The 25599-nt window shown below is 38.5% G+C and overlaps 2 protein-coding genes and 2 long non-coding RNA genes across 4 annotated transcripts; 1 reads left to right on the top strand and 3 right to left on the bottom strand.

Annotated features, from left to right (window-relative positions):
* Positions 1 to 262: 262 nt before the first annotated feature.
* LOC129742082 (uncharacterized protein K02A2.6-like) lies at positions 263 to 3259 on the bottom strand. Its single transcript, XM_055733927.1, has 2 exons — positions 3244 to 3259; positions 263 to 3087 (listed from the first exon to the last, which is right to left on the bottom strand). Exons 1-2 carry the CDS (start codon positions 3257 to 3259, stop codon positions 263 to 265), a joined length of 2841 nt encoding a protein of 946 aa, XP_055589902.1.
* A 109-nt stretch (positions 3260 to 3368) lies between these two features.
* Positions 3369 to 4024, top strand: LOC129748606 (uncharacterized). Its single transcript, XR_008737775.1, has 2 exons — positions 3369 to 3681; positions 3742 to 4024. It is a non-coding gene; the product is annotated as an uncharacterized LOC129748606 (long non-coding RNA).
* Positions 4025 to 10372: 6348 nt separating this feature from the next.
* Positions 10373 to 15729, bottom strand: LOC129746724 (uncharacterized). The gene is made up of 3 exons (XR_008737360.1): positions 11696 to 15729; positions 11402 to 11632; positions 10373 to 11326 (listed from the first exon to the last, which is right to left on the bottom strand). It is a non-coding gene; the product is annotated as an uncharacterized LOC129746724 (long non-coding RNA).
* Positions 15730 to 16506: 777 nt separating this feature from the next.
* On the bottom strand, positions 16507 to 22126 carry LOC129748207 (thioredoxin-2-like). The gene is made up of 2 exons (XM_055742721.1): positions 21913 to 22126; positions 16507 to 17358 (listed from the first exon to the last, which is right to left on the bottom strand). The coding sequence occupies exons 1-2, from the start codon at positions 21934 to 21936 to the stop codon at positions 17059 to 17061; spliced, it is 324 nt and encodes a 107-aa protein (XP_055598696.1). The 5' UTR covers positions 21937 to 22126; the 3' UTR covers positions 16507 to 17058.
* Between the last annotated feature and the right edge of the window lie 3473 nt (positions 22127 to 25599).

The raw sequence follows: 25599 nt of genomic DNA, 5'->3' as shown, positions 1-25599 counted from the left end.
AACCGGTGGTGCTGGATGTATTGGTGTACGTCGGCGGGGAGCCTGCGGCTGCGTATCTGTCTGGCGTTGTCCTAGCCCTGTAGGCTCTACCCCCGTTTCCGGTGCTGGCTCACTCAAGCCCCAACTGTCTAGGAGAATATTCAGCGGAACTTGAGGAGCGACAGGTGTTGGTGTTGATGATTGTTCGTCTTCGGAATCATGTCGGGTTCTCATTTGGTTGCAGTGAGAACGAATAAGAGATTTCTTAGAGAGAAGCCACACGTTATACATGACTTTCCCCAAGCGTTCCAGGACGACACCGGCTTCCCAGGTCCAATCGTTGTTGCGGTACACCTTGGCCCAAACGAGACTTTGGATGCTGTAGTTCCTCGCTTTGGTACCATGTTTTTTTGTTGAACTGATCTTCTTGGCTGGCTGTTCCGTCTTTGTGGACCTCGGAAGGTGGTCGAAGCAAATCCAGGCTGGTTCGCATTGGTCGGCCCAGTAGAAGTTCTCCAGGCGATTTCCCACTCGGTGCACTCCTGCATGGTGTTGAACGATAGCACAATAAAAACGTGTCAATTGCTTCGTCTAGTGCCTCTCCCCCGGCGATAATTTTCTTGAAAGATCTTTTAAAGGTGTCTACGAATCTCTCGGCTAGGCCGTTTGACTGTGGATGAAACGGTGCGGTCTTTAGGTGCATAATGGCATTTGTGTCACAAAAACGCTCAAACTGGTAGCTGGTAAATTGTGTACCGTTATCGGACACAAGCGTTTCCGGGACCCCAAATCTGGCGAAAATTCCGCGGAGCATCCGCAGAGTAGCTGTTGTGGTAATTTCCTTGGTACGAACGATTTCTGGCCACTTCGAGTAAGAGTCGACAAGTACGAGGTAGTAGTACCCGTCAACAGGACCAGCGTAATCGAGATGAAGCCTCTGCCATGGCTTTTCCGGAGTTGGCCAGGATTTGAGGTCGGTTTTCCGGTCTGTTTTGGCAACACTAGCGCACTCATGGCATGCCCGAACGAGTTTGGCGATGTCTTCGTCGATGTTTGGCCAATAGACATATTGGCGAGCCACGGAGCGCATTCGCTCGATCCCCGGATGCCCTTTATGTAACTGTTGCAGCACTCGTTTTTGGTTTCCGGTCGGGATGGTCAGTCGTTCTCCATACATCACACAACCAGCGACGACAGAGAGACCTTCACGTCGCTGGAAAAACTGTTGAAGTTTTTCGTCGGAGATACTTGATTGTTTCGGGGGCCATCCGGACTGGATGCACCGAATGACTTGCTGAAGAGTGTTGTCTTTTCCAGTTTCAGATTGGATCACCTTAAACGAAACTGGGAAATTCGAAAGCGATTGATGGACAACAGTTCTTACCATGTGTTCGAGCTCAAGGCTTGCAATAACATATTCCTCTTCTGGCCGGACGTGTCGATTGATAAGCCGTGATAATATGTCGGCGTGGCCGAAGGAATCTGTTGACACATAGCGTATTTCAAAATCGTAGAGTAATAAAGTCAAGGCCCATCTTTGTAGCCGGTTGGCTGTGTAGACGGGGATGCCTTGCTTGGATCCGAAGATGGAAAGGAGCGGCTTATGATCGGTTTCCAGGATAAAGCGACGACCGTAAATCATCCTGTGGAACCGTGTGACCGCGAAAATTAAAGCCAGGCCCTCCTTTTCAATTTGGCTATAATTGCTTTCGGCCGGGGTGAGGCCACGAGAAACGTGACAAATAGCCTTAACGTTGTCGTCAGGGAAGCGATGAGCGATGCGAGCGCCAATGCCAACATTGGAAGCGTCGGCGGACACAATGATGTCTAGCTTCGGATTGAAATGTGTCAGAAGCAAGGGTGACTGCAGAACTTCCCGAAACTTGTCCAAGGAGGTTTGGCAAGCTTTGGACCACTCGAACTTGACACCAGTTTTGAGCAGTTGGTCCATGGGGTACCGTAGGGCACGCATCTCCTTCACATATTTCCCATAATAATTCACCGCACCCAAGTAGGAGCGCAGCGATGGGACGTCGTGCGGGGGTGGCATGTTGACGATGGGAGCGATTTTTGCTGGGTCAGGCCGGATACCGTTGCCGTCAAGAATTTGGCCCAAGTACTTAACCTGTGGCATGTAAAAACTGCACTTCTCGATTCGGACGGTAAACCCGAATTCTTCCAATCGCTGTAGGAACAAGAACAGGTTGCGCTGATGTTCTTCCTCGTTCCTGCCACCCACCAGAATGTCGTCGAGGTACCCGGATGTAGATGCTAGGCCTGCTAGCATGGTCTCAACCAGTTGCTGAAACGCACCAGGGGCGGACCGGATGCCTGGCGAGAGCCTTGTGTACCGGAATAAGCCCTTGTGCGTGTTGATGGTGAGTAGCTGCTGGCTCGCCTCGTCCACCGGAACCTGCAGGTAAGCGTCGGATAAGTCGATGTGGCTGAAAATCCGACAGCCAACCATTCTCGCAAAAATGTCGTCCGGAAGAGGCAACGGGTAGTGATTCGGTTCGAGAACGCTGTTGAGGCCGGTCGAGAAATCCGCGCAGATTCGCACCGTTCCATTCGGCTTCCGCACGGCGACAATTGGGGCTGCCCAATCGGAAAAATCGACCTGCTTGATGATTCCCAATTTCTCGAGCCGATGGAGTTCTTCTTCGACGACACTCTCCATACTATAAGCGACCGGGCGTTTCGGTCGGAATACCGGCTTTGGATCACCCTTAAGCACTAGATGGACTGGAGATTTGTTGCACAGGCCCATCTTGTCCGTGAAAACGTTGGGGAACCGTGTTCGCAGGGTAGCCAAGCTCTGAGATGGCTGAACGTCGACCTTGTTGCAGAGAGTGCTGATCGGATTGTCCCACAACCCAAACAAGTCAAGCCAGTCGATGCCGAAAATATCGAGGTTGACGTTAGACGGAGCGATGTAACACCGACCGCCCTTGGTGGTTCCGTTGACTGTGATCTGGCACTGGATCTGTGATACCAGATTGAGCGCCTCTCCGGACGCTGTTTTGGCACTGCACTCTGCTTGCTGGATCTTCGGACGGCCAATTTTGATCCAGGATCGGTGGGAGATGATTGAGATGTCCGATCCTGTGTCTATCCCGCATGGAGCGGTATCATAGAGTAACTATTCCCATTATCTTCTTCCCAAGACACCCAAAAGATTCCCTTTATAGTTTTTGGATTATTAATGAACGATTAAACAAATCGTTTTTTCATCAAATGGAATCGTTTAGACACAAATAACGATACAGTAAACGGCCCGCATAGGTAGAAACCATACTATGAATCTTTCGAATTATTCGGTTCTGATTAGATTAATAGTTACGATTTCTTTTGGGTAATTGCTAATGTGCCTTTGCTAGAAACGAGAAAAAACCATTTCTAAAAGATAAGATTAATCTTCCAAAAATCTATTTGAGTAATTTGGCAACGCGACGATAAGATAAAAAAATATTCCTGAAAGATACAGCTAATAATCTTGAAAAATATTCGATAATTTTAGCAACGCACCCCAATATTTTCTGCTGTCACATCACACGTGGTTTAATTTGTGCAGAGTATAAAATTCATTTCGCCGGAACATTTCGAGAAAATTCCACTGTTTCGGGATTATTCGGAACGCAACATTACCGGTTCCGATGGTGCGAAGGATCGGTTGGCGACAGCGCCAGTTCTGGTTGTGCGAGGGTAAGTACTCTGATTTATTGGCAATTTTCAGTTTTACCAACAGAAAATTATTTTTTTCAGTCGCAGCTAGCCGGATGTCTTTTGATCAAAACGCAGACGCCAGAATTAACTTAAGGATCCCTTTTAACGGAAACATTATTATGTTAAGCCGGTCCGCTAGGCAATAGCACCGGTTCTAACGGTGGGAGGACAACAGAATCGACAACAGCACTAACCAGGTTAGCATCGGAAACAGCAGCACGACGACACTATTTGAAGTGTGAACAGTGTTTTTTTTTGAATTTGTGTGTATTTTAAAATAATTATATGTATGTGTTGTGAATAAAATGCTTTAATTTTTAAACTGATTTTCATTTCATTCATTTAAATTTTAATAATTGTATAAAAAGTACACGATATGTTGTATCGTTATTCTTTTTATGGGAAAATCATTAAGTGAAGATTCCACGTATCATACAACTCGCTCGGAGCGAGTAGAAAAAAGCAAAAAAATTGAATGGTTACTCTACTTAACGACCCGTTCCCTGTATCGTAAAGTGCGTCCATACGATTCCATCTCATGAAAAAATGATAAGCCTTATCTTACATTAATAATCCAAAACTATACAAGTAATCTTTTGGGTGTCTTGGGAAGAAGATAATGGGAATAGTCATTGTATAATACTGATTCATGCGGGGGGTCAATAAGTAAAATAACGATTCATTTTTTTGCTTTTTTCTACTCGTTTTAAAATGAATTGATCATATGTATTATCTTCATCTAATGATCCTCTCATAAAAAGATGACGATAAAGCATATCGTCACCCAACAATGATAAGATTTGGGGTTTCTGTTATTTTATCTTAATTTAATATGATTTCCGAAAACAGTGAAAAAGAATAAATAAATAAATAAATTTTATTGAAACTTTTTTTTAATGAATACATTTTTCCTTGAAATTACTATACCTTCCGGATGTTGCTGTTGCGCTTTCTTCATACAAATAGCCACTGGCCGTTGGTTCTATTTTGAAGCTGCTGGTGAAACAGAGTTTTCTGTTTTAAGCTGGAACACAAGGAAACTATACCTGCCGCTACCGTCTTTGTGTTGTTCTACAAACACTGAGCTTGATCACGGCCAAAGCTATAATTGCTAGCGCATTTTCGGACAACCGAATTCCTATTTTGTACGGCGCTGCTGCTCCTCCGCTGTTTATCCGGTATTGGTGCTTAGTTGTCTCTTACAATTGCCGGAATTCGACTAGCTGGATTCTGGATTGGGACCTGTAAAGTAAATTCTCGGACGCCATCCCAGGTTTCCATCTTCTACGGTGGCTTCCCGCTGCAGGGTTCTTCCTTTGAACCTAGATCAATTACGGTTAAGACAAACAATTAGAACCTTTTTCGGAACCAAAGGACTTTCACGTATGATTTAAATTACCTCTGCGCTGTTGTTGTCCTCGAAGCCTTCCGGGGTTATCCGAATCTTCAATGACACCATCCCGCCAACAATTCTGATTCGGCCCAGCTCGTAAAATAAACGCGAACTCAGCCCGGAAAAAACCGCGTGGATTCTGACAGCAGAAATGTTGAGGCGTGTTGCAAAAATAATCGAATTTATCCCCAGACCATTGATTGTATCTTCCAGAAATATTTTTAGATCATTTCAGCGCGTTGCAAAAATAATCAATTTTTATTCAGAATATAAATCGTATCTTTCATAAATAATATCTTATCCGTTCTAGCAAAGACACATCGGTCCAAGACGCAATTATGGAACGTTACTATTCATATAATCAGTACTGAATAATACAGAAGATTAATAGTATCGTATTGCTCTATGCGGGTAATTGCAACCGTAATGGTACACTATTCACTTTTAGGTTCACAAATTTGCGTCCGGTGGTAAGTTGGTTCACACTCAATGTTTTTGTTGATACACTTTTGTTGTTCTTCTTATTCCTTCCGGACACAGATGACGAAACGTTCGAAGAAAAGCACGTACAATATCCTTCGCGGTGTCCCATTTTTCCACACTGTTTGCACTTGTGCTCACGGAAGCGACAGTCTTTGTGATAGTGCATGCCCCCGCAAGACCAGCACGGAGTTCTTGGATGCACATTATTGTTGTTCTTCGGGTGCTGGTTTTGCTTTTTCGGCCACTTTTTCTGGGCCACCACTTTCACTGCTGGAGCCGTTTCCACTAAGACCGTACACAGTAAATCAAAATTACCGAGTTCGGTAATTTAATTTACAGAAACTGTCCTGTAATTCGAAAATTTTCGGTAAATGATCAAACTGACGTCTTGTTTTTACCGAGTTCGGTAATTCGATTCATGATGTACCGAAGTTCTTTAATTTTTATGTAAACAAATCGCTTTGCCGTAAATTTTCGGTAAAAAACAACCGAAAACTGTAAATCAGTGTCGATGTCAATCCAAACGTCAAATTTCGAGCGTCCGTTTCCTACGCAACTGTCTCACTCTAATAACCGCGATGTATGAGTGGCATTGGTGGCATCCCGCTTGCGCTGTAGAAAAAGAAGCAAAAACGTTTCCAATTCTGTATGCGCGAGCGGGATGCTTTCAATCAAGCAGTAAAATTTCGGTATCGCGGTTGTAAGGAGTTGAAATTTGGCGAAAATATCGTGATCACCAGCTGCTGCTCGTCTTCTTTCGGCATCATGTCGAGGATTACAATCCACGGGAGCTGCTTAAGCACCTGCGGTAATTGAAGAGTGCACACTCGTTAATTTTTTTCCTAATTTAAATTTTTGTTTACTTTCAGGTGTGGTCATGAAAGGAAAGTTGCAAATTTCTGGTGATGGCACTGGTCCGGAACAGATGTACTCGGTTTCTGGAACTTTAAAATTTCTTCGAATCACAGCGGTAAGTTTTTGATTTATTTAAAATCTTTTAGTTTTTTTCGGGAGTGGACTAGCGAATCCCATGCTAGCCCAGCAGCAATAGCAAATGCGATCGATGCCACTGGAAGTCAATTCGCAAATGTTTGCACAACCTGGTGGTGGTTGAGGAATCGTAGGCACAGTTGCTGGTGCCGGATTCCAATCGGAATCTCCAAGGCCCTTTAGCCTACGTTTTGAAAAAAAATCTACTCATGCTTTTTTTAGATTCTGATGCCAATGTGCAGGTGGATTTTGAGACCATCTTTTTGTCGGAAGTTAATCCTGAGCTCTCCACTGGAGGATATCCTACGTTAGATCGATAAAAAAAGATCTGTCTGAAGGATATTCTAACGACCCCGAATTACAGTGAAGATCAACGGTGGCTTTGTTTGAAAGTAAGTACCTCCTTTATTATTTATTTTTGAATTCGCCTGAAAACATTCCTTGACGTTTGAATCATACATAGTAATCTTTATTTATCCTTAAATCAATCGAAAAGTGTCTCGCCTTTTCAAAATATTCTTCACTGCGTGTCAATTCTTATTAATGTTTCAGAGCGAGATAAATTGTTGAAAACACCACAATGCAGCTGGTGAGCAACCCGAATCAGTTCGACGTGTTGGTTGCCCCGAATTTGTATAGAAACGATGAACGATAGCTTATAACTCTTGAGGTTTTCCTAGGGAATATGAAAGTTCAACTACCTTATGTACCTTATTTGATTTTCCGCTTTAATAAGGTGTGTCCTAATAAGTTTTTTAAAATGTTGTCGTTAAAATATCCTAAACAATTATTTATCTTACAGGGTGCACGTCATGCCTTGGTTGAGGGGCAGATGATTCTCCAAGCCGTGCAGAACGTGCTGAAATCAGACAAGGTTCACACCAAGCATCTGGGCGTCCAATCGACCATCAACAGCTTTACCCAAAATGGCAATTAGCGATAAGTGAAAAGGTCTATTTCAACGAAACTTTGTTTCCGACATTTTTTTTTCGTTCGTCAACCAAATGCAACGTTAAAATTTAAAAGGTATACAACCTGTATTGCAGACAGCTTGCTACGTTTGAGTTTGCGATTTAGATTTCTAATTCAGATTCATTCATAGATTCCAATTGAAATTTCAGATTAAGATTTACGATTCAGATTCAGATGAATATTTCAGATTCAGATTTCCGATTCAATTCCAAATTGGAGATGAACATTAAGTTTTCGACTCAGGTTTTCAAATTCAGTTTCAGACTTCAAATTGATTCAGATTTCAGATCAATATTAAGATTTAGGGTTCACTTTTAGATTTACATCCAGATTTTAGATTTAAATGAGTATATCGTTTTCAGATTCAGATTGAAATTTCCGACTCAGTTTTAAAGTTAAGACCCAAAGAGCCCACACCAGGCCGCTCAATTGAGCTGTTTGGTGGAGGGGGTGAGCGGAGGGTCCTTGAGCAAAAATTTTAAAAAAAAGATTCGCATTTAAATTAGGATTTCAGATCTAGTTACTTACAGGTTCAGATTCATATTTCAGTTTCAGAATCAGATTTTAAATTCAGATTTCAGATTAAGATTCAGATTTCAGATTCATTTTAAGATTCTGATCCAGATTTATAATACGATTTCAAACCGAGATTCAGATTCAAAGTTCAATTGAAATTTAGATTATATATTTGAGTTAATATAAAAACTTCAGATTCAGATTACCGATTGAGTTTTATATTTGAAATTCACATTAAGACCCAAATTTCAGATTCAGTTCCCTTCCATACTTCAGTTTCCGATTCAAATTTCAAATTTATATTCATACATGTTTCTTTATTTCTGTTGAGTTGAATTTTTAGTTATTTTTTAACTGCCAACTTATGCCAAGTTAAATAATAATAATAATTAACTGTGCCATGAATTTATTTTCCTTAGAAAACTGTACCATGGAATGAAAATAGTTGCACACAAACTGTAAAAAATATGAAAACATCAGGAAACAGTGAGGATAAGCTTATTAAGTATTTAAAACAAATCAAAGTTTTCGAACAAATATAAATTGTCAAGTAGTCTTAAGTTTGCAGGGGAATGACCTTACTATTGAAAGTTTCCTTTCAATATATAAATCAATTATTTAGCTAGCTTGATTCATATTTGTAAAACAGGTCTCAAAAACATTATAAATAGGTGTACATTTTCTGTCTGGTAGATACTGGATTCATGTACGTTGGTTCTGGTATAAGATTAGTATAGATTTATATATTTTTTACTCGACAACCGTCATCAATACATTTATCAAATCATTTAAAAACGGAAACATGGAAAATTATGGAAATTATTTTAGAACTACTATATAAAAATGTTAGCTTTTAGTACTATGTTCGTGATTGCAAATTACGAAATATTTTAATTTTTTATTTGAACTAATAATACAAAAGCAAAAAATGAACAATAATGGGCAACCCTTCGAGATTTTCATTTCCGCAATGTTTGAATTTTTCAATGAACACTTTATGTTTTTTCAACTTTGAGTCTTCCGAAAATTTTGGTGGACTGTAATAGAACTTTATGTCAAATGTGATGTTTCAATTGTGTACCTAATCTTTGTCATAAATATACCTAAACAATGAATTAAAATTATTTATGGACTCGCGAAATTTTGTCAATTAAAAGTAGATATCTTTGAGAATTTGTGGTTTTAAGCATGTGTATCGTCTATTTGATGCTTTTTGACTCTTTCGAGGTTTTTATCATTCTCATGTTTGAAACATTATCTGACAAGTATAATTGTTTATTATTAATTTACAATATTTTTATGGCATTGATATTTTTAAAACTAGCAACAGCCATTTTTTACTACCCATGATTGCAAATACTCAATAATGCATTTCCCCGATGTATTTAAAATGTTCGGCAATTTTTACCGAGCCGTGGAAAACGTTCAGTAATTTCAGCTTAGGATGCACATCGCATAATATGAGATGATTCGAGTCTCCAGAAGATATTTCAAGCGAAAAAATTTCTCTGAGAAACACTTCTGAACCTAAGAGGCTTTGTAAAATTGATGTTTTCGCATAAAGCGGAGATGACTTCTGAAACGAAATTTTCGACAGGTGTCATTTCTTGTCGGTCGGCATGAAGTATGACACGAGTCGAAAATTTCGAGATGACATTTTTGTTTTAGGCGAAAACATTGATTTGATGGAGATGGTCCATATGCGTTCTTCAGAATAGAAATTTTTCGATTGGAATGTTTTATGGAGACTCTAATCATCTCGTGTAATGTGCTGTGCATCATAAGCTGAAAGTACCGAACATTTTACGGGTTTCGGTAAAAATTACCGAAAATTTTACAATTTTCGTTAAATATTACCGATATTTCGGTAAAAATTACTGAAATTTCGGTAAAAATTACCGGTTTTCTGGTAAAAGTTACCGATTTTTCTGTAACTAATACTGAAATTCCGGTATTATTTACCGGCATTTGGAGAATATTTACCGGCATTTCGGTAATAGTTACAAGTATTTCGGTAACTTATACCGGTCGTTCGGTAAATAGTACTGAACTTTTACAGCTTTTCGGTAAAAAAAAAACGGTATTTCGGTAATAGTTTTAGATAATTAGGTAACAATTACAGGTATTTCGGTAATAATTTCAGGTTTTCGGTAATTTAAAAAGGTATTACAGTAAATTCTACCGGTTGTTCGGTATATACTACCGAGCTTTTATAGTTTTCCGGTTAAACAATACCGGTTGTTCGGTAATATAGCGAACTGTCACGTTGACAACTGTCATAATTTGACAGATGATATTAGATATGATCAGCCGAGGTTCGGTAATGTTTTACCGAAAAAGGTCTGTAATATTTGACAGCTGTCACTTCTCTGCCATGAGAAAAATTACCGAACGGTTTAACGAACTCCACATGTTAGGATTTCGGTAAAAAAATTACCGAACTCGGTAATTTTCATTTACTGTGTATCTTGTCTGAGGTTCACTACACAGCAAAAATTATTTGCCGTAAAATTACGGCAAATATCCTGTAACAAAAAGGAGCAGGACATTTACTATAATATTACAGGTCGAAATAATTTTCAGTGTCATTGATTTTTACGTGATAATTTTTTTTACATGCAGGTTTGAAATTACAGGTCCAGGATTTAAAACCGTACCTCACGCTTGCTTTTAAATTTATTGTTAGAAATTATTTACAAAATAAATAGGATTTGAGATAAATATCAATTAAAACGCAATATTTATAAAATGCTATAACAGCAATTATTTTATTTTTATTTTAGGTACTAAATCCAAATTCTGCCTTATAAAGTTAGTCACTACAGGATTATGGTTGCCTCATAGCTCATAATGAGCAAATATAAAAAGGTACAATCGTCTAAACTCTACTAGGACCGTACATTTTTGCTTTTTTCGGGGGTTCATTTTTGCGTTTTAAGTACAAGTACGGTTGGCATTGTTGAAGCAGCTGTGATAATATCACAATGTGAAAATTAACAGCCTGCATTCTGAAATGTTGGTAGACCAGCACTGTTGGTGTCCGCATTATAGTTGAGTCCAACAGAAAACGCGAAAAATAACTTCTCCTTTAAAATATCGAGTTCTTCTCGATGAAAAGTATAGCATTGTAATTTTTAATATGTCTACCGTTGTTACATTATCTTCAAACCATCATTAATAAATTTGCACTAAATCCTGTGTGATCTCAGCACATGTTGCAAAATCAGCCGTTCGAATATACACTTCATGTTTCAAGGTACGCTCCCCTATCTGTAATAATTAAAGTCACCTTTAATTTTAACAAACAAAAACAATCGAAATGAATAAGAAGATTGATCATCTCACCGCCAAATGAGCGTTCCTTATTCAGTTTCTTCTTCATCAAGGTGAGGTAGTTTGGCCGATATTCCTACTTCTCAAGTCGTATTACTCATGATCTTGTATCTGCGGCTGTTGTACAATTTAGAACTGATAAGCACACCCAGAATTCCTTCATATTGGATCAGCGGTGCTTAGAATACTCGATGAGGCGATACAATAAAGTTTCTCTGGTGAAAGTTAAGATTGCGGTTATCACTGAAAAAAAAAATAAATATCATCAATTTGTAACATCAATAAAACTATCTTTTTAATACCCACAATTTTATTGTATTTATTATTATGGGTCATCTGATAAATTTAGATAAGATTTTTCTGGTCCCAGTAATCGAATCTGAATTGAAAAAGCATCGTAAAAGAAGTTTAGGGATAATGTCTCATCTTCCTCTACCACATTCCGTTAAACTGAGGTAGCTCCAAAGGTACTTCCTGAGACCCTGCGCTCCCGTTGTCATAATCTTCGTTTCGGCATTTTTCAATGGCATTGTCTATTGAACATGAAGCTAATTTCGAGCAATCGTGTTTTGAATTAACAGTTTCCGGAATTTCGATCAGAAATTTGCGCTTTATGAACGAATCAAATTGTTTCGCACATTTGCATCGATTTCGATGTGTTCGTTAAATCCACAAATTGGAAGAAGTTTGAATCACTTAGGACCGTTTTTTTATGTTCTTTTCGAGCCGCCTCTTGTGCACCGATGGATTTCCATCAACCCCCTGGCAACTTGACGTTTCCCATACAAATCGCGTGTGCCAGTTTTTTCTGGTTCTCTGGTTCTGTCAAATCGAAAATCAAGCGACTTAACATGTCGGAAAGGCGCATATGGAAATATGGTTTCTTTTAATCGATTCAACAAATGAAAAAAATGTTAAGAATTGAAAATTAGCTCAGTTATACGTAGAGTGAATTTGTTTTCAGAAGTTCAGTCGAAGCAAACGGCACACAGACGTAAATCTGTGTGTCCTTTATAAGGTTTAAAACTTCTGGACTGATCAAAATAATTCACTAATATACGGCAGATTTTTGGGAAAAGAACCCCTATTCCACTGAAACTATTGTTGACGATCGTACACAATAATTGTAAAACAAAACATTACCACAACCATCATTGAGTGATTTTCATAAACTGCGAGACATATGAAAATTTTAGTATAACAAATCATTCAAATTATAGCAGAAAATGCCTCGGTTTATGGAAAACTGTTCCTATACAATAAATAAATAGGTAGAATATTGAATGAGAGTAATAGTTTCGGTTGAAACTTTTTTTCATCCATTCGAATTTTATGATTCGCACCACATTTGATGATGTGCCCTTTCCATACGCATGGTTCGAAAAGTATGTAAACAAGCGGTACACATGCGACATCTGCGAATTTTAATCAGGCACACGAAACTCGCCAGAACCTGGGGGAGGAAGACTGAAATTTGCTGCATCGTTTTCTGCATCGTTTTTTTACTGTTTGGCAAAAAGCCAGCAATTGTTGAAAAGATTTGTAATCGTTCAAATTTTAACTTACGATGATCAGTTTCGTGTAGTGAGTCATGTAACTCAGTTGTTTAGGTGCTAAATTTAGATTTAGCTATATTTTTAGAACAACCATTAATCAAGCCATTTTTATTTATCAGCTTCAAAACTTTGACGAAATTTGAGCGACATAATACGCCTGATCATGCAGGAATTTACCAGAGCAAAGCAAAACCTAATTAAATCATTGTTTTATGCAAAACAAGTGCTTTTTAGCATGAAAAAAGTTTTATTAAAAATTACTAAATAAGAAAGTGAAATTTTGAACCTTCGCACTTGTCGGTAAATTGATGAGAGAAATTTGACGTTTGAATTTTTTTTTTCTTTTTTTATTCAGTCTTCCTCCCCCAGGCCAGAACTATCAAGTTGCCAGGGGGTTGATTTCCATTTAGTTGGGGAATCAATGAGAATCGGCGGGGGTCACTTTGGCAGATGCACTCGCCTTCCTTGCAGCTAGAACGATCGAATATAACATGTAAGATGTTGATGTACACTTAGAACTAGAAACTTACCACTAACGGCGCGTTCGTAAATTGATTTTTTTGGGTGATGCATCAGTCGATTGATTTGTTTGGTAGATGTCAAATCACTTTCCATATGCTTTTGCATACGTTTGTTTGGAATTTACGAACGCCAGCATCGATAAAAATAATCACTTCGATAGAAAAAATCAATTTACGAACACGCCGTAATTTGACCAAAAAATATTCTCTTTATCAATCTTCTCGGCCGGGTCGATGTGCCTCGTTCACAGAATTTTCCTCTGTGAAGAAATGCCAGGAATCGCAAACTTCATGTTGCCGCCGATCATTTTCGCCGGAGATTGTTTTAAATTCGATATGACGAGCGATTTGATCCACGATAAACAAATTTTTCGAACCGCACATAAACAAAAACATAAACAGCACGAGCGTGTTTACGATTTTAGCGCGTGAACTTTTGACGTTTTCCTTTGGTGCGCAACTGGGATGCCATACGGACTTTAATTTTTTTATGCGCAATTGAAAATTATAAGACTCCGCGTAATTCAACGACACGTAATTGTTTTTCAACCTGTAAAATTACGGCAAATGTCATGCTCCTTCTTGTTACAGCACATTTGCTGTAATTTTGAATGAGTTTTATTTATTTTCTAGGAACTCAATTTGAAATAACGTGATTTTTTAAATTACAGGTTATATTTTTTTACAGACAACTGTTTCAATGACACGTAATAGTCATTATTTTTTTCTGTGTAGGCTGTTACACTGTTCGGTGCAGCAACTGCATTGAATAATGCTACTAAAACTACATCACTGACACAGCACCTCTGACACATAACTGCCGACGAGACATAGACCGACACCACTTTCACTAGCACCTGCACGGTCCACAGAAACGAAACAGCTGTTTTTGTCTCTAGCAATTGCTAGACACCATTCCAACACTAGCACCACCGACACAGCACGACTGGCAGCACCACCGACTTAGCACGAGTGGCACAGCACCACCAACTTAGCACGAGTGGCACAGCACCACCGACATAGCACGAGTGGCACAGCATCACCGACTCAGCACCCGACAGAGAACACCGAATCAAATGACACCACACCACCTGCACCACCAGCACAGCACCTCTTACACAACATCACTGGCACAGCAACACCGACGCTGCACCGATTGACTCCAGTTTCATTTGTACGAATCACACTAACTAACGAATGACATCAGTTTCAATTTTGAAAATTAAAAACCAAACCGAATCAGCTGTTTTTTGACAGTAAACAACTGCATTTGTGTTAGTGCGATAGAAACCGATAGAAATGAATCCTGCTCTTGGGCTTGATCGATTTCGATTGGTTTCGATCGATTCCGATTGGCTTCATTGAACGTCAATTGGATTAGTTCCGACCAAAACATTGGCTGAGTGAACAACAATTTACCAATCGAAATCGATTGAAACCAATTTCAATTGGCTGTTGAACGGGCCTAACTTGTTGTAACGTTAAGTTCACATTTTCGTTCAGTTTATTTATAAGCCTCATACGGATCTCAGTGTCAACGGTTGATTTCAAGCCACACACAAAAATAAGACACTTGAATTGTTCTTCTTGCAATTCGGTTAGCTTGAAATCAACACAAGCTTTATTCACACGGCAGGAATATGCCAAATAATCTTCACTCTCCTCTTTTGAAGTCTGTAGGCAATTGTAGCGCCTCCGGAACGAAGAGATAGACGCTCCAAACAAAGATTTCAGCTTTTCCACCGTCTCCGCGAATGAAAAGTCCCGAGCGAGCTTGGGTAGTATAAAACTGCTATACCGCTCATGGTCGGGGGGACTCAACTTCCTCAGAAGGAGTCGTACTTTTGCTGCGTCGTCTAGCTTGGAAGCATCGCGATCAAAAAGATCGATGTATCGCGAAAACCAAGCATCGAAAGTATGTCCGCCTTCTTTGTCGTACGTGAACTCGGCCATATTACTGGAAAGCGAATCCAAGACGACTTCGTCACGTGACAGACTTTGGATCGTCTGCTGAGTTGAGACCAATTGTTCCGACATTTTCGTCATGAGACTTTGCTGGTTGGACAAAATCTGCATAATGGCCTCGGTCATGCTCTGCGGCTGCTGGTTGCCCACCGAACCTGGTACCGTAGGAGTTGTCATGACGCGACGATTTAGAGGTTACCGACTTCGCGACTCTTAAAACGACGGACTACGCACAATTTAGCACGGATTCGAAAAATACTCGTCGCCACTGTTGCGATATCTTTGTGTGAGCGTAGTAAAACACTATTTTATAGTTTAAAATTATAGGTGTATATTAAAACTCTAAGGACTATATATACATTAAACGTGTTAACTACTTGAGATCGCAATATAAAAGGTAAGGATGGAAATGACACTTATGTTGAGCTTCCGCCCATCATCGTTGGAGCCGTGACGTCTATCAGGCTGACGGCTGTCAGCGGATGAGTTGGTTGATGACGATGATGACGGGGGGTCCCAACATTTTTTGAGGCTTCAAATAACGTTAAAAACGAACATTGTCTGAATATTGTCTAAGAATCATATTTGAGTTATCAACCTACGTTAGGGGTCGTCCATAAATGATGTCACGCGTTAGGGGGGGAGAGGGGGTTTCGATTTTTGTGACAATTTGTGACAAGAGGGGGGTGACAGAACTTGTGACAAGGGGGGGAGAGGGGGTCTATTATTTCCTAATTTTGCGTGACATCATTAATGGACGGCCCCTTACTAGATTTTCAAAACTAAAATTTTGAACAAATCGGTTTTGATACAAGAGAGAGATAGCGATTTTAAACGAAGAGTGTCAAATTGACACTCGAAGAAGTTTTGTTTGCCTGAGCTAATTCAGAGCTCAGGGAGCATCCAGTAATGATGCAAAATCAAAGATTTCATTTATTCATTGAGGGTATCAGAAGTCGCAGCATCGATGGGGAAAATGCTGCCAAAAGATGCGGACGAAGTCTGGAGCGATCCGGTTTACAGCAAAGAAGGGACTCTGTTATGTGATATTGATGACTTTAAAAGAAAAGTGAAATATTGCTTCAATGCAGAACTCTTTATTCAATTATTCGTTTAAAAGCGTTACACGCGGTTTCGAGGGTTTTTCGGTGTCCAGTATGCTTTTTACCAATGACAAGAAAAAGTTTCACACTGCTCTGTCTCAGTTGTATGAGATTGTCTTCGACCTCTGCATTTCTTTATTTACTTATGTAGGTTTCTTGAATAAAGACGATGTAAAAGTGCATCTACGCTCTCAATTATGCTGGTTAATGATCGTGCTTATTCTGTTGTACATTTCATTTTGCAGATCTTGTATGTTTTTTGCTGGTAACATGTGATTGCCAAATAAATCGGAAATTCCGCGTGGCTTCCAAATTTATTAACGTGTGTACTGTATTTTTCACCACCTCAAACTTAACTGAGAACATTTTCTAAAACACACAGTGGGGCCAACAGCAAATTTCGAAAGGCATTTTTGGATACTTTTGATTGTGTAAAGTTTAGCTAGGACTGCAACTTTTTGAAAACATCATTATTTTGAAATGTATAAACAAAAGTGTACGGTGAATCAATTTTCTTGTACTTTCTATTCAATAAGTTTCTTGATGTACGCTTCGAGCTTTTCGGCGTTAGCGCCCGAGAACTGATCCTCCACCTTCTTGTTCTTGATGAACACGAAGGTCGGCATGCTGGTGACGTTGTACTTTACGGCAATGTCCTCGCATTCATCCACATCGACCTTCAGGACCACGATCTTGTCGGCGTACTTGTTCTTCAGCTCCTCCAACTTGGGGGCGATGACCTTGCACGGACCGCACCAGGTGGCAAAGAAATCGACCACCACAACCTTATCTCCAGCAGCCTCCAGCTGGCTGTCGAAGTCGACCTGAAACGGGAGAAAAGATAGGTTTTAAGGGATTGAGTTATTTAAGAAACAAGAATGCTTTATATGTCCTATAGAAATCATCTTTACAAGCGTATCAACTTAAGAATCTACTTGTAGAACAAACTTAATGGAAATCCTTAGGTTATTCCAGAAAACAACCAGATGGTTTCCCCATAGACAAATAGTGTTGCAGGTACATGTGCAATGAAAAGAGCCCCACCGAGCCAATCAAGTGTCGCTGTTTGTTGTATTTTAATGTTAGTCACTACACACGCGATATGAGTGACAATGCGAAGGCTAAAAGGTAAACTAGCTGAATAATCGATTGATATGACCATGATTGATACTGTCCAGCCACACAGATAATAAACTGGAATAATGGAAAAGAAATGCCCCGGTTGTATTTTTTGAGTAAGGTGCTCATATTCAAACTGAAGTTACTTTTAACGAGAAATGAATTCGTACAGCAATCATTGTGGAATTTATCACGTGCTCAAGTTCATGGTATCAACCAATTTAAAATAAGGTAGGCCAAGGAATTGCAAATAATCAGTCAAAAAAATCGATATAAAAATGTTGGTTGACAATCACCCACGCAAAACTACCTACAAAAAGTTATTTTGATATAAGAAAAAAATAATCCTACCAATTTCGACTTAGGAGCTTTGGTTTTACCGCACAACATAGCTCCTATTTTGGATTTTTATTGGATTACACGTTCAGTATAATTTTGAAGATCAGTCCTGCTTGAACTGATTACGAGATGAGAGTGGGCCGACTTGATCGAAATTTCTTGGCAAAACTAACATTTCTCGTATGACAGTTCTTCACGATGTTGACGCTTAAACAAATATTTTGGGCATTTAGTCTTTGGCAATGGCCCATTTATCTGGAGCTGAAAGCTCCAAGAAAGAAAGAAGAAGAAGAAACAAATATTTAGAAATGAGGCTTTAATCTCGGAAGAAGGTAATGTTAAAAATTAGATAATTTATTCAACCACTAGATACTATTTGGTTACAGAATATCTACTATTTAGGTAGGTAGCTTAGGATTTGAGAGACAATGTTGTCTAACCAGGAAATGTTTAAAAAGGCCCACCGGTAATCAATGAATAATAATTTGTGCACATTTTCTGTCATTTCCTCCATATGCCGGAAAGTTACGAAAAGAAGTGCAGAAAAATGTTCAAGAGTCATTAGAAATAAAAATATTTATATTTTTTTATTTAAAATGCAATACATACTAGCTGACTGGAAAACTTCCATTCTCCTTCGAATAATTACTCATTCGGTTGAACAATTTTCTTCCCCCAGTTATTTGGTGCGTTTACTCTTTTCAACCACATAAGCACGTGTCCTTGCTAGCAGAGCGCCCACGCATCCCAGCAGCTTTGGGTGAAATTGAAAACAGGCGGAAGCGGAAGCGAAAATTTCGTACAAGGAGTGGAAGAGAATCCACTCCCATCTCTTCCCCTACCTCACTCGGTTCGATCCGTCTACCGACCATATGGTTGGAGACAAGCCCCCAAAGCACGCGAGAAGCGGCTCTTTGAATTTTATCGACTGCAGCAGTCTTCTGTGTTGGCATCTTCGTCACCATGACATGACTCGACACAATACTTCGGTGAATAGGAAAAGCATCCACCACTAAAAACCGATAATCTGCTGCTGCTGCTGCTGGTGTTGTTATTGTTTTGAGGCTAATGTTGATGACATCATCCCCCGCGGCACAATATTGGAACAAACAAACGGAATGGAAATGGAAAATTTATTATTTTTGTTTCCTCTCAAAATCTCGTATGGTGTGGTGGTTATGAAGTTTTTCCTCCAATGAGTGTTGCGGCTCCTCTTTGGGCCTTTTCGAGTCAATTAACATCGATATTGCAAATCAAACAGAACCTGGAGTTTGAGTAAACAATTAAACCGAAGGCCGTTTTATATAGTGTAAATAACACTTCGGATGGGAGGAAAACTATTGATACACAAATTCCTGGAAGGGATTCGGTATGAATAAGCCGTTTGGAATTAATAAAATAAAGTTTTTTACCATTTTCTAGGAATGAATCATCCCAGAGGATGGAAATCCTGTACAAAAAAAAACATTTGGGTGGAACTGCCAGCTTTGAATACATGATTTCAATGATTTTGACTTACTCAAAGTTTATCACAGTATTAATTGATTGAAAAGACTTACGAGTGTATCCATTTTTGGTAATTGCGTAGATTCCGAACTCTGAAGTTTAAAAACAAATGGATCTCTGTGTTAATTGTACTGGATTTTCATACATCGTCAGTACAGATTATAACCAAAAAAGAACAGATGAGCTGAACAAGATTGTTTTGGTTGTGAAAGTACAGATATCAAAGTGGAAACGCTGTTATGGATTTTTTTTGTAGTTTCTTTATTCGAAGCGGCTCATAGCTTGAGGCTTAAAGAAGCCAAACTCTTATTAAGTTAACAATTGTTTGCCTAAGTCTAGTTCATCACTTTTTGAAGAAATCAAGAAATAGAAGAAACATAAAAATGAAAAGAATTTCAGAAAAAAATCAAGCCAAAGATTATGTATGTCTCTCTGTGGAGACAGTTTGGTTTGGTTCCGATCTCTGAAAAAGAATCGTGATAACTGAAATGCTGCACCTGAGCCAAAGATCACTTGTGTTCGAATAAATATTTACGTCATGCATTTCACACTTTTCGAGCGAAATGAAAATGTAAATACAAATCAGACAAGAATCATTAGGAGGGCCAGTAACGATGCAGTTTAAATCTTGGCTAATGGATTTGCCACTCTTTTTTAGCTTTAATTTAGGGGCAGCAACATCACAATCTGCATATGGTTGTCCAAAAAGTGTAAACATTCAAATTTACTGTAGATTTGTTCAATCAGTGCATCCTTAATTGATGTGAACTTCAAGTCATTGATAAAGTAAATTGAAAAATTAATTAGTCTCAAACATACATAAAAAACTACCATAAAACTGTTAGGTATGATTTAGAATTTAAAATTGAAATTTGCGTTGCATGTGACCTCAGGAAACGCAGGAACTCATTCATGAATTTGCCCATTCAATGAACTTGCAAGTTCACCTGCATTCTAATTGGAACGAATTCTTCTAACTCTTTATTGCACCTTCAATACAATGCAATTTTTGAAAAAAAAATGTTCAAACAATTTTCCTCAACGATATTTTTTTTTTAAACAAAAATTGTTAATCATAAAACTAAACTTTTGTGAATTATTCAGCGCAAAAAAATTGGGTTTTGGAAAATTTATAAGCAATGTTGGATAGAAATTTGCAAAATTGTCTTAAAATAAATCAACAATATAAAAATGATTTTTTTAAAAACTTGAATGGTATAACTTGTAACAAGTCTCAAAATAATGGATTAGAAACTGTTCAGATGTGTTTTCCCGTTTTCAGGCATTGAAGGGTTAAATAACCCTTGCTGCATCATGATAGAAAGTAGAATAGGGAACCCACCCTAGAGACCGATTATCGAGAATTGATTGTGTTAAGTATACCAGAGTGATTTGTTAAGCAGCGGCAAACTCGCCAAATGCTGACAAACACGTCGCCTAGCCTAGCTCTGATCCATTCCATTGTATGTGTTTGTAAACACTTTGTTACTTGATTGCTTATATTTATTTGCTTTGAATTCAAGCCGCCCTGGCTCGATCCACTCAGTTGTTGGAAAATATTTAGCCTTAACATCAACCAAGAACATTGATTAGGTTTTTAAGCTGTAACTTAGCGGGATCAATGATCGATAACGACCAATAAGATGCCAAGATGCTTTAGGGAAATATTGATTTGTTAGAAAAATTGTACGTGTATGACCTATAAAACTAACACCTTCATCGGAGTGAATCTAATGAGTCTGAGCTAAGATATTCGTGAGGTCGTATGGGGCGCATAAAGGTGATGGCCGGGGAATGACTCAACAAATTCGAGCTTTTTTTTAAATCTACATTTTCATCTTTAAATCCGCTAATTTATTAGATATCTATATTTATTACTCGACCGATGATAAAAAAAAAGTTCTTCAATAGTATCGACAATTGATAAATTTGAGCAATAAGATAAAAAGTTGGACTTTTCATTGGAAAGATAATATCCTTTAGGATATTGTCGACATGGACAAACGGGCAAAACTTTTCATATAGGATTTAATTTAGTAAAAACACTTTTCTCAGATTCCGTTGAGGAACCATTTCCTCCATTTCGAACCCGCCAATTTGCTTGTCATGTCACTGTCATAGAGCGGCATAATCGCAGCCACTTGGAAACAAGTTTGTCGAAATTTATTTATTATCAAACCGTGCGGTTTTGAGGTTACAGCGATAGCACATGAAAAATACTCAATTCCGAAGTTATTATATCGTCCGAGAACTTATAAAACGTGTATTGATCCCTTATGCTTGAGACAGCAATATTGCTTTTGCTGATGATGACTAATAATTTAACCTTCAGGTTGAATTACATATTCTAATGAAATCGTCCGACTCTCTCAGCTCCACGAATTAGAAAAATAAAACAAAAGTTTAATACTTACAGCATCTTTCACGGGATTGACCATACTTGAACGGGGTGGAGAGTAAACCTTCAAACGAAAACACTGGCAATAAAATGCGTAACTTTCACTGCTGGCCGCTGCCTACTGGAAAGGTGCAGCTAATTTGTTTCCACACTATGCCGGATGTCGTTGTCGGGGACAAAACTGCGCGAACCGTGCTCGTTGCTCGACTGACACTTGTGTAATGAATAGCATGAACGGCAAGAGCGGCACATTTTGATCATTTTGATGGACGATGCGATGCGAGTTCATTTCATTGGAAAAGTCGCCCGGTTGAGGCTGGGCGAATTCGCTCCGATTTTTAACACGCTCCTTTTTTTAAACTCAAAATTAAGTACGACCGAGGTTCAAAACATAGTTCGATTCTATGAACTTAAAGTTAAGTACCCTTTTTCCTCCTCGCGATTGTTCAAAATGCAGTTCGAACTGCGAACTCAAAACTAATCCCATTCGTGCCATTTTTGCCGAGCCGCATTTCAGGTAGCTACGAACAAGGGCATAAAAAACGGTTCAAAAAATGGTACTCGCTTTTGAACTTAGTTTTGAGTATGCTTGTCAGAACTTAGTTTCGCTATTGCCCAATCAAACTCAAAGCTGAGGGCTGCCACTGAAGTACTGTTTGACCGTGGTCAAATCATAGTTCGATTGTATGAACTAAAGTTGAGTTCCTTTTTTCCTCCTTGCGATGGTTCAAAAGGAAGTTCGAATTGCGAACTCAAACTAATCCCATTTTTCCTTCGGCGAAGGAGCAAAACTGAGATCGATCTAATGAACTAAAAATTGAACTCTCCTCGCGTGTGTTGAACTGAAAGCACTTAGCGAGTTCGGCTGCGAGAACTGCATTTTGGGTAGCTACGAATATAGGCATAAAGAAAGTTCAAAAAATGGAACTCGCTTTCGAACTTAGGTTTGAGTATGCCAGTCAGAACTTAGTTTTTGCGTTTGCTCAGTCTTACTCAAAGTTGAGGGCTGCAACTGAAGTGCTGTTTTGAACCAAAACTACTTAATTTTGAGTTTAAAACAAGGAGCGTGAATGGGGTGATGCAAAGGTGCCAGGTGTTCTGATAAATCAGGATTTGTCCTGATTTTCGAAAGACCGTACACTGAACCCAAATCCACTCTTAAAATACACATGATTTTTCACTTAAAAACAAGGATCCAGTGATTTTCTTCCATTCAAGTGCGACATATACATTTCACTTGGCAGTCACTTAAATTTCAAGTGAATTTATCCCCATTCACTTCAGTCGTCACTTGAATTTGAAGTGAGAAAAAATATTCACTTCCCCATCACTTGAATTCCAAGTGAATGTCGGGTCGGTTGTGTTTATTTTCAGAGTTCAAAATGGCAAATTTTAAAGAGCAGCGTTTAAAGCTTATGCTGGATTTGGATTTTCCCAATTCTTTACTAGGCGATTTTGGCGGTAGTTTGTGTTAAAGGTGATGTGAGGATAAGTTATTTAAAGGTGTTATCATGTTTCAGCTTGTGGGTTGAACTGGACAGATTTTCTGGTTTGCAGCAGGGAAGATTTAGAAGTCGCACTATCCGCAGTAATCGATCTGCCTTGGGATTACGATGGAATTTTCCAATCAATAAATTTATGGTGAAAGCGTAATGTAAGTATTTGAAATCGAAGTGGTGTTCTATAAATGTTCTTTTTTGTTTAAAAAACGCGTGAGATAATTAACTAGAAACTTACTTGGAAACTCAGATAAATTTCACTCGAATTTCCTAGTTTAATTCACTTGACCGGTCACTTAAGTGCATTCACTTGACCCATCACCTGGGTTGCCAGGTGCCCAGATTTGTCTGTAAACCAAGACTTTTGACCCTTCGTCCAGATATTGGTCAGACACAGATTTTGCCCAGATTTTTGCTGAGAGTGCCCAGATTTTACAGATTTTCAAAATTGAATGATGAAACCAAGATTTATGCATCGGATTTGATCCGTAAGTGCCAGATTAGACTGAAATCTCGCTTGTATTCATTGGTATTTCACCAAGCATTCATTACCAATTCTTTTTTTAATAAGATGAACATGATACGTGGTAGGAAACAGTGTTCTTAGCGCGATAATAACCTGAATACCACAGAGCCCCCCCCCCCCCCTCCCCCCCCGCTCACACGCACCGTCAAATGTCTTATTTAGTATCAAATTTGTGATCTTCCCTGTGCACAGACAAACACAGACTTTTTTTCGAAATTGCCCAGATTTTTACTCCTCAACACCTGGCATCCCTGCCCATCACTTAAAATTCAAATGAAATTACGTATGGCGAGAATTCACTACAGATGTCACTTATTTTTTAAGTGAAAATTATTTAGGGTGTACCGATTTTTAAAACTGGCCTGATTTATACTGAAATTTTAAAAATGGTCTTTAAATGAACTGAATTGCCTTGATTTCCAAAAAATATCTAAGCTATGAAGGAATTTATAGTTAAATTATCAGGAAAGCGAACAAATCTGTGATAGATAAAATAGTTGAACCAATAATCATGTTCGGTTCAATGTCTCCTAAATGCATAAATTGAGGCGTCTACAGTACGCATTTTTATCCAGGATTTTCATCCTTAAGGATGATTCATCCCTTTTTACAGTAGGTACCACTATTTCACCTTTATTTATGCAATATAACCAGAATTTGTGGTGTCCTGAAAAATCTTGATTCTGTCCTTGTTTTTGACCAAAACACCTGGCATCCCTGATCCCAGGTGTCCTGGTTTTTCACGATTTGTCCTTATTTTGTCAATTGTCCTGTTTTTTTCAAATAGTCTTTAAAAGGTACTGAATGGATCTGATTTCCAAAAAAAATATCAAAATTTAATTGAATTTAAAGTTAAATCATCAAGACATCATATAAATAAGTAAAAATAAATAGGTTTACTCATTAAGCCGTTGATAATCTCTAGTTAGAATAATATTAAAATGATATTTTTCCATATAAACTACAGATGATTCCAATGATTCTGCTCGAGTTAGTTGCATACATTAAGGCGTCTACAGTACCTGTATTTCGCCTATATTTATGCAATTGAAGTAGAATAAGCGGCGTCCTGAAAATTTCTGATTTTATTCTTTATGGGGTCCTGCCAACTGGGGCAACATGCAACACTTTTCTACTTCAATGGCATCAAAAAAAACTTATGTTCAAAGTTAATCCTACCCCTTATGCATCAAAAGTTTTAAGGATGATGGTTTCTTTAGTTATTTTTAATTTTTCTAAAATCGTGCGATTTTCACCCTCCTTAGAAAATGGGGTAACTAGTAACAAACTTTGTTCTGAATGAAAAATTTTATGAACACGTATGAAAATTTGTTGTTTTTAATATATTTGCGATGCCTTAAAGACCATTATTTTTTTCACCTAATTTTCACATTTTTTTCTGAAATTAAGGAAGCTGCATACATTTAGGGGTTAAATAATACTACGAATAATTCTACAAGATGAAATCATAAAAGTAAATGTTTGGATGAATGAAATTTCAATGCTGCGTTTGTACATGATGCAAAACACTCATATTCCAGCACATCGAAAGAAGATTTTCAAGGTGTTTCTTTGATTTGCATTTTGTTGCATTTAACCCCAGACACCTGACTGAATTATAAAAATATTTATTTAACAATATTGGGCGATTGTTCGAATAATAATTTTACACCAACAT

The sequence above is a fragment of the Uranotaenia lowii genome, chromosome 2, assembly GCF_029784155.1.
Source record: "Uranotaenia lowii strain MFRU-FL chromosome 2, ASM2978415v1, whole genome shotgun sequence".
Taxonomy (NCBI): domain Eukaryota; kingdom Metazoa; phylum Arthropoda; class Insecta; order Diptera; family Culicidae; genus Uranotaenia; species Uranotaenia lowii.
This window is presented reverse-complemented; position numbering and strand designations above follow the sequence as displayed.

Excerpts from the sequence above, each read along its gene's own strand:
- LOC129748207 (XM_055742721.1), bottom strand. The coding sequence starts at position 21,936 with ATGGTCAATCCCGTGAAAGATGCT. Across the intron at positions 17,359-21,912 it reads TCAATCCCGTGAAAGATGCT|GTCGACTTCGACAGCCAGCT; the intron begins GTAAGTATTAAA and ends CTCCCGTTTCAG.